Genomic DNA, 9040 nt, shown 5'->3' on the forward strand with positions numbered 1-9040 from the left:
GTCTCGGCAAAGCCCCTCAGCACCCCTGGAGACAGACACCCGCACCGCCACCACAGCCTTTCTGAGGGGGCTCGCTGGGCCCAGCGCCTCAGCACGTGGAAGCAGCCTGCACCCCTGAGTTGGTGTCGCAGCACCCGGAAGCTGGAGGCCTTGGTACCCAACCTCGGCTGGGACTCAGAGATGGGCCAGGCTGCAAGAAGGTTGGGGCGGGGGCTGCCCCAGGATGTCCGAGAAGGTAGCCGGGCCAGCGGCTGGCCTCGAAGCGGGAAGGGCAAGTGAGGTGGGTGGACGGTGCGCCGGGCCTGGAGGAACCCGGGATCAGGGGCGGCTGGGCCCCGGGAAGGAGGCGCTGGAGGGCGCCCCAGGTAGCGGGCGGCCTCCCGCGGGAGCGGCGTCTCCGGCTCTGGAGAAGGGCGGGAGGAGGTGGGCGGGGTGACGGGGGGGGGGGGCGGGCGCGGGGAGGGGGAGGGGCGCGCCCCGTCCGCGGGGGGGGCGGGGCGAGAGTGACGTCACCCTGGAGACCGTTCATAAGCAGCCAGCGGTCCGGCCAAGGAGGAGAGGCGAGATCAGAGCGCGGTGGTGAGTCGCTGAGCCCGCTGCGGCCCGAAGAGCGGCTGAAGCCGCCGCCGCCGCCGGGAAGGAGGGGCGAGCGCCTAGGCCGCCGCCGCCGCGGGAGCCGCAGGCTAGTCCGGCAGCCGCGCCGCGCCGGGCCGGGCCGGAGCAGGGGGGGGGGTGGCGCGCGGGAGGTGCGGGCCGCAGGCTCCTGCTCCGGCCGCCGCTTGCAGACAGGGGGCTGCGGATGCCGCCCGCGCCCCCGCTAGGCTGAGTCTCGGGCCGGGCGAGCCGCCGCCGCCGCCGCCGCCGCGGGAGCTGCGGGCAGGAGCTTCGGGAGCCGCCGCCGCCGCCCGATCGGGCCCCGCCGCCGCCCGCGAGCCCCCGGGCCCCCGACACACATGAGATTCTTTAGGCTCACTTTCAAGTGCTTCGTGGACTGCTTCTGACCGCGCCGCCCCCGCCGTCCCGCACCCCGCCCGCCTCCCGCCCGCCGCCCCGACCCCTCGGTCCGGCCGTCCTCGGCCCCCGGTGGGCCCGCGCCTTCGGGGCCTTTATCCCCCCCTGCGCCGCTGGCGACCCCGCGCCTGTCCGCCCGCCCGCCCCCGCGGGCTGCCGTGCCCCCGGCCATGGCCAACAAGAGCACGGAGAACGGCATCTACAGCGTGTCCGGCGAGGAGAAGAAGGGCCCCCTGATCGCGCCCGGGCCCGACGGAGCCCCGGCCAAGGGCGACGGCCCCGCGGCCCTGGGGGCGCCCGGCAGCCTCCTGGCCGTTCCGCCGCGCGAGACCTGGACGCGCCAGATGGACTTCATCATGTCGTGCGTGGGCTTCGCCGTGGGCCTGGGCAACGTGTGGCGCTTCCCCTACCTGTGCTACAAGAACGGCGGAGGTGAGTGCCGGGCCCCTCCCTGGCCCCACCGGGGCGGCCGGGCGAAGTCCAGGGGGTGGGGAGGCCCCCGGGGCGGCGAGGGAGGGGGGTCAGGGGGCCTCCCCTCGCCCGCCGTCACCGCTCGATGGCCCAGCCGGGCGGCCACCCCCACCCCCGGCCGGTCATGTGCCTGGCAACGTGGGGGGGGAGGGGGCCTGCGAAGGAAGCCTCGAGCTGTGTCCGCCGCCCCCCCAGCACCACCACCCGCAAGTGGTTGGCCACCAAGGTGGCCGGGCGAGGCCTCCCGCCTGGGGGGAGGCCTCCAGAGGTGAGGATCCCTGGCTGCCCCCGCTGATCAGGCACACAAGTGGCACATTGTGCGGCCCCCCACGTGTGCACACATGAACACACACACAATGGGCCACTCTGTCCCTCCCCCTGCCTTCCCCTCCCTTCCTTTCTCTCTCTTCCTCTTGCCTCCCCTCCCCTCCCCTCCCCTCCCCTCGAGCCTGGGCCTGGAACACTGGGTGCCGGAGCCAGGCTTGGGAAGCCGGCAGCCCGGGCCGCCTGGCGCCATCGCTGGACACACTGCATGCACACCCCATGCCCGCCCGCCCCAGCCCAGCTTAGCAACAGCGATGGGCACGCGTGTGTCCTGTGACTGTAAAGCAGCCCCAGGGGGGTGGTGGGAAAAGCCGCAGAGACAAGGTGGTGGGTGGGAAACTGAGGCCCAGAGCAAAGGCCTTGGCCCAAGGTCACAGCAGGAGGATGCGGAGACCGCAGGCCCAGCCAAGCGGCAGTCAAAGCTTAGGCTTTTGAGTAGTCACCTGGTGAGCTGGGGCAAGGATTGGGGACCTGGAGGGGGAGGGGTCCCCCACTCCCATCCCGGGTGCTCCTGTCTTGTTGTACCTGCCAGGCTCCCCTAACTTGGTCACTTCGTGTCCTTGCTTAGCAACCCTTTCAGATACCCTGCACTCTGCTCACTGGTGGACAACTCCACCCACCCACCCTCTTCTTCCTGGGCCTTCAGATGTGCGGGCAAGAGGCTCTCTTCCCTTACCCAAGCCCAGCAGGCCCCCGGGCCCGAGTGCCAACCACAGCCAACAGGCGTGAGCATGCACACTCATTCATGCCCTCACAGTTCCTTCCTCTGCCGCCCAGCAAACTGCAGCTCAAGGGGTGGCTTGTATCCACAAGTGCGTGTTTGCCATGCCCGTCAGTTAGCTCACCCTCAGTGAGTAGGGGCCGAAGCCGTACAGGGGAAAGGGGCTCTCAGGAAATGAGAAGGAAGTGGGGCTCTGCTCGCTGCCCACCCCTCACCTCCAAGACTGTTCACCTTGGGCCCCTGAGTCAGCGGCCACCCCTTATACTGATTCACTCGGTGGGAAGTTATCATGGCATGGGCGGAGCCTGGAGGTGGGGCTCCACCCACCCCCCAGGGCTTGGGGAGGCCGAGGGCTGTCTTTCCCTGTCTGTGCAGTTCTGGTCAAGTCCCCTGCCTGGCCAAGGGGCAACCCTGTGCAAGTGCCCACCTCCAGCTTTGTCCCCCAGGTGTGTTCCTTATTCCCTATGTTCTGATTGCCCTCATCGGAGGAATCCCTATCTTCTTCTTGGAGATCTCGCTGGGCCAGTTCATGAAGGCCGGCAGCATCAACGTCTGGAATATCTGCCCCCTGTTCAAAGGTGAGCAGCCCTGGCAGCCCCTGTGTGACCCTCGCAGACCTCTGCCTTTCTCCACTCCTGGGACAAAGCTGGTACCCACTACAGAAAGCCTCATCCTGTCTGAGCACCAGGCTTGGCATGTGGCCCCCAAGCTGCAAGGACTTGAAGACCACCTACCTGGGTGACCTTGGCAGGGGCAGAGACTTGATTGGGGGATGGACCTCTGCCCACACCCTGGGCGAGAAAGCCCTGCCCAGCACCCTTAGGGCTGAAAGGAGGGTGGCTGTGTGTGAGACGCGATGGCAGGAGAAGCCGAAAGGAGCTGACCCAAGGCTGTGGCACAGACTCATGAAGTGATTGGCTGAGGTTGCCCCTGAGATGGTGACTGTCTCCCACCCTGCCCCAGGTCCCCAGAAAACCCCGCAGCTGCTGAGTATGGAAGGTTGCTGTTGGGGGGCGATGGGAAACAGGTGAAGGCTTGCCCTTCCTTCACCCATCATGCTGGCAGTGGGACTCAGGGGATGACAGGTGTGAGACTAGGGAAACTGGACTTGCGTCTCTGATGCTGGGATGTGTGCTTGTCCAAAGGCTGGGGAAGAAGCAGGGGGCTGGGGGAGGAACAGGGCCTGATTTTTGGCCACAGATTGAGAGGTCTGCCTGGCATGGGGCACTTATACAAGGAGAGTTGGGGGCTCGGAGGGGTCTGGGTAGACATCAACAGAAAGGTCTGGTTGCACCGAGGGGGGTCAAGGTCAGCAGATGCAGGGAGCAGGATGTTAGGGGCCCAGCAGGGACCCCCGGCAGTGCTTGGTCAGGAGAGCAATGGGGGGCTGGCCAAGGATGAGCCTGGACAGAGACTCTCCCCTGCTCCCCAGGCCTGGGCTACGCCTCCATGGTGATCGTCTTCTACTGCAACACCTATTACATCATGGTGCTGGCCTGGGGCTTCTATTATCTGGTGAAGTCCTTTACTACCACGCTGCCCTGGGCCACATGTGGCCACACGTGGAACACTCCTGATTGCGTGGAGATCTTCCGCCATGAAGACTGTGCCAATGCCACCATGGCCAACCTCACATGTGACCAGCTTGCCGACCGCCGGTCCCCGGTCATCGAATTCTGGGAGTGAGTCAAAGTGCCTCGGAGCCAGGCCTAGTCTGTCTTGCCTCCTGCATGTAGCTTGTGTACGTGCATGTGTGTACGTGCATGCCAGCACAGGTACATGCACAGGGGTGTGTCCCAGGCCCCGCCCTGGAGGCATTTGACCAGGGATGCAGAGCAGGCTGTGCCTGCCCACCTGGGGAGGGAAGTGGGAACTGCTGTTGGGCCCACTGGGGATGGCATGACGCTGGGCCGCCTGGGGCCCAGGCACATAGACTGCAGGGACCCCAGGCTGGGGACTTACACCAGGCCCCCCAGAAGCACCAGTGGGACCAGCTTAGACTCAAGAGCTTCCAGAAGAGCAGTGCCACCCAGGACACCCGCAGTGTCTTGCCCTCTGCTGGCACAACTCTCATGGGCTTTCCCTCTCCAGGAACAAAGTCTTGCGGCTCTCCGGAGGGCTGGAGGTGCCAGGGGCCCTCAACTGGGAGGTGACCCTGTGTCTGCTGACCTGCTGGGTGCTGGCTCTACTTCTGTGTCTGGAAGGGGGTCAAGTCAACAGGCAAGGTACAGCCAGGGGAGACCACAGAGCTGGGGCACCATTGCCTGGGCATGGGGTGCAGCTGCCAGGGAACCACTGCTGCCACGGGAGGTGACTGCATCAGGGGCTGTACTTCAGTCTGGCCCCTGAGCCCCACCCAGTGGAGGGGGAGAGGCCCCTGCAGTGGCTGCCCCTTCTCTGGGGGTGGGGCATCCCTGTCCCGCCTTCCCACCCTCCCCGTTTCTGATTCTAGCTCTAGTTTAGGGTTCTGGTAAGTTTTAGGGTGCGGGTAGACCCAGTCTACTGCCTGTGTCTGTCCCCTGCTGTGTGGCCTAAAGGACCCCAGCAGGGAGCCTGGACACATAGCTCCCTCGAGGGTCCACTGTCCAGCTGGGGGGACCACTGAACATACACAAAATAAGATAGCGTGCTGAACAGGCTGCCCTGCTCAGACAGGAGGCAGATGCCTTTGCTGTTACCTCGCTCTTACCTGTCTCTGGTGGGCTGAGTTCTAATCCCAAAGACCTTGCGAGCACATGACCTAAACTCGGGCCCAGGGAGCATGTGACCTGACCCTGTCTCCCCTCCCTGCAGCTAACCTTGCTTGCTTTGGGGCTGCCAATACCTCAGCTGAGCACAGCCTCCTTTGAGAGCCATGGCTCTGAATAGAAGGCAGCGTGGAGGGTGGTGGTTTGAGTGGCCAGTGTGGGGGGGACCGTGGCCTTCCCAGCAGGACCCCCCTCTGAGCAGCCCAACCCCCTCCACCCAGATCGTGTATTTCACCGCTACATTCCCCTATGTGGTCCTTGTTGTACTGCTGGTGCGTGGAGTGTTGCTACCTGGCGCTTTAGATGGCATCATCTACTATCTCAAGCCTGACTGGTCAAAGCTGGCATCCCCTCAGGTGAGGGAGAGTGGAGGGAGGGGACACAGTGGTGGCGGGCAACATGGTGGTGGGGGGCAGGTACTCCAGCAGGGCTCCCCACACCTCTTCCCTGGCTCACCTCCAGGTATGGATCGATGCAGGGACACAGATCTTCTTCTCTTACGCCATTGGCTTGGGGGCCCTCACCGCCCTGGGCAGCTACAATCGCTTCAACAACAACTGCTACAAGTAGGCACCACAGCCAGCCGCCCCTGCCCTACCCTACCCACCTGTGGGTGGCAGGCAGTCTCAAGAGCCTCCATGTTCCCCATCCACAGGGACGCCATCATACTCGCCCTCATCAACAGCGGGACCAGCTTCTTTGCAGGCTTCGTGGTGTTCTCCATCCTGGGTTTCATGGCCACAGAACAGGGCGTGCACATCTCCAAGGTAGCAGAATCAGGTAAAGACACCACCCCCCAAGCCCCAGCCAGGCTTCTGAAACTGCAGCTGGACCACGGATATGAACACACAAATAGCCAACCCTTCTTTGTCCCATCAGCATGGGCCAGGAGGAGGCCTGGCTGAGCAGCTGGGAGGCACAGCTGTGCCTCCAGCTCAGGGCCAGAGCCCCAAGCCCCCATCTGTCTCTCTGTAGGGACCTTGGGGCGTGTCCTCCTTGCCTCCATGCTAGTGTTGCCCAGGGCAAGGGTGGCTTTTTCTGGGTCTGTGGGGACCTGTAACCACAATGGCTGCTGGAACCTAGACCCCAAAGGCTGAGCCAGACATCCCCATTATGGGTGTTGGTTCACCAAGGGCCTGCAGGAACCTACCATCGTGGTCCCTGGCATGATGCGCACACTGGGGTGGGAGTGGCCCAGTGATGCTTTACCACAAGTGGAAAGGCCTCTGTCCACAGGCTACCCTGCCATAGTTCATTACCCTGGTGTTGGAGGGCAGGGTGGGGTGGGGGACAAGATGTGGGTGGGGAGCTCTGGATGTCCACACCCCGCATCTTCCCCCTCAGGGCCTGGCCTGGCTTTCATCGCCTATCCACGGGCCGTCACGCTGATGCCCGTGGCCCCGCTCTGGGCAGCCCTGTTTTTCTTTATGCTGTTGCTGCTTGGTCTCGACAGCCAGGTTTGCAAGGGGTTATAGGCCTACGAGGTGTGTGGTGGGGGGTGGTCGTGGGCCTAGGGCACCCTGGGCGCCAGGAGACAGTGGGTAGGCATTGGGAGGGGCCTGGCCTGAGTTGCCCGGCCATAGTTTGTAGGTGTTGAAGGCTTCATCACCGGCCTGTTGGACCTCCTCCCGGCCTCCTACTACTTCCGGTTCCAAAGGGAGATCTCCGTGGCCCTCTGCTGCACCCTCTGCTTTGTCATCGACCTCTCCATGGTGACCGATGTGAGTGTGAGTGGGACATGGGCTGCCCACCCCCACCCTGCCTTGCAGGTGACCACCTGCTGGCCCCCCCTGACCTGGCCCCCTCTGCAGGGCGGGATGTATGTCTTCCAGCTATTTGACTACTACTCGGCCAGCGGCACCACGCTGCTCTGGCAGGCCTTCTGGGAGTGTGTGGTGGTCGCCTGGGTGTACGGTAGGTCGGGGTCAACAGGCGAGCCAGGGCGGGGGCACAGTTTGGGGTGGTGGTGAGGGGTGTCGTGAGCTCTGGCCCTCCTGTCTCCCCAGGAGCTGATCGCTTCATGGATGATGTGGCCTGTATGATCGGGTACCGACCTTGCCCCTGGATGAAATGGTGCTGGTCTTTCTTCACCCCACTGGTGTGCATGGTAAGGGAGAAGGCCGGGCAGGGTGCAGGGCACCCAGGGGCCGGCTGGCCAAGTTTGCTGGGGGTGAGTGCCAAGCTTCTCTCACTCGCAGGGCATTTTCATCTTCAACATGGTCTACCACGAGCCGCTGGTCTACAACAACACCTACGTGTACCCGTGGTGGGGCGAAGCCGTGGGCTGGGCCTTCGCGCTTTCCTCCATGCTGTGTGTGCCCCTCCACCTCCTGGGCTGCCTCCTCGGGGCTAAGGGGACCATGGCTGAGGTCAGTGCTCCGTGCCCGCCTCCATCCATGCCCCCCCCTTCTTGGGTCCAGACAGGACCTCCAGGGTGCCTGTCCCACCAGCTGCCAGGAGAGGTGACCAGGGCATGCACCCTCAATGGGGTATAGGTGGAGAGAAGTGGGCCCTCCAGGGCCTCAGGTCATGTAGACAAGAGACCTGTCCCCGGCCTCTGTTTTTACAGCCACTCAACCCTCCACTGGCTTCCCTGGTGGCTCAGACAGTAAAGCATTTCCTGCCATATGGGAGACCTGGGTTGGATCCCTGGGTCGGGAAGATCCCCCTGGAGAAGGAAATGGCAATGCACTCCAGTACCCTTGCCTGGAAAAATCCCATGGACAGAGGAGCCTGGTGGGCGACAGTCCATGGGGTTGCAGTCAACTGACCGACTTCACTCACTCAACCCTCCCCCGAACCTGGTTTCCCTAGTGCAAACGTCCAGCCTGGCCAGCGACCCCAGGAGGGCTGGCCTGGGGCTCCAAGTTGGTGGCAGGTGGCGGGAAGTGGCCAGAGGCCCAGGGTGAGTGGGGGCCCCTCCCCAGGCACTCAAGGTGCCCCCCTCTCTCCCACAGCGCTGGCAGCAGCTGACGCAGCCCATCTGGGGCCTCCACCACCTGGAATACAGAGCTCAAGACTCAGATGTCGGGGGCCTGACCACCCCGACCCCAGTGTCTGAGAGCAGCAAGGTGGTGGTGGTGGAGAGCGTCATGTGATGGGCCCCCAGCACCAGCTCCCTCTCTTGTAGCCATAGCACCCCTGCTTTAGCCCCCCCACCCCTCCCAGGGGGCTTGCCTTTCCCTGCCATTCAGTGGGGGGGGATCTGCCTGCCTGGATTGGGGGGAGGGGAGGAAGCACCAGAGTGCTTATAACTCACTTTTTTTTCCATTTTTAATAAAACACCAAAAAAAATACCACAACCCACCAAAAATAGATGCCTCCCCCACCCCCATAACCAAGCTGGTGCACACGCTTCTCCCCAGCCCTCCGCTAGAACCCGCTGCAGTCACTTCTCACCTGAGCCTGCTGCTCCCTGCCTGCCTCCAGGTTCTGCCTGACACACCCTTGGGTGGCCCCCACCCCAGAGGTGGCAGTGTGGGGCCCAGGATTGGAGAGCAGAGGGGGAAGGTGGGCACAGTCGCAGAACCAAGGCAGATACTTCAGCTGGGCTAGACCCCTCTCCCCATCCCAAATCTAGATGCTTAGAGAGCCAGCCAGCAACGGGACCTTCGGTTCCTGCGCCAATTGCCACCAATATCAATTGTGTGAGCTTGTGTACGATTGCACGTGTGCGTGAGTACGTAGGGTATAGATCTCTTCTCTCTTAGCAACGGTGAATACCAGGTGTAAGTTGTGCCTGTGGGCAAATGAGGTTTGTATTTTG

The 9040-nt window shown here is 63.7% G+C and overlaps 1 protein-coding gene across 1 annotated transcript; it reads left to right on the top strand.

The window, feature by feature from the left end:
• The first annotated feature begins 531 nt into the window (after nt 1-531).
• On the top strand, nt 532-7900 carry SLC6A8 (solute carrier family 6 member 8). Its single transcript, XM_020891817.2, is given in 13 exon segments — nt 532-1443; nt 2974-3105; nt 3960-4209; nt 4619-4709; nt 4711-4752; nt 5496-5630; nt 5737-5840; nt 5930-6054; nt 6619-6731; nt 6858-6995; nt 7086-7188; nt 7281-7381; nt 7473-7900. Coding segments are annotated over 13 exon segments (1893 nt in total). The 5' UTR covers nt 532-1181; the 3' UTR covers nt 7770-7900.
• The last annotated feature ends 1140 nt before the right edge of the window (nt 7901-9040 follow it).

This window comes from Odocoileus virginianus, unplaced genomic scaffold (assembly GCF_023699985.2).
Source record: "Odocoileus virginianus isolate 20LAN1187 ecotype Illinois unplaced genomic scaffold, Ovbor_1.2 Unplaced_Scaffold_18, whole genome shotgun sequence".
Classification (NCBI taxonomy): domain Eukaryota; kingdom Metazoa; phylum Chordata; class Mammalia; order Artiodactyla; family Cervidae; genus Odocoileus; species Odocoileus virginianus.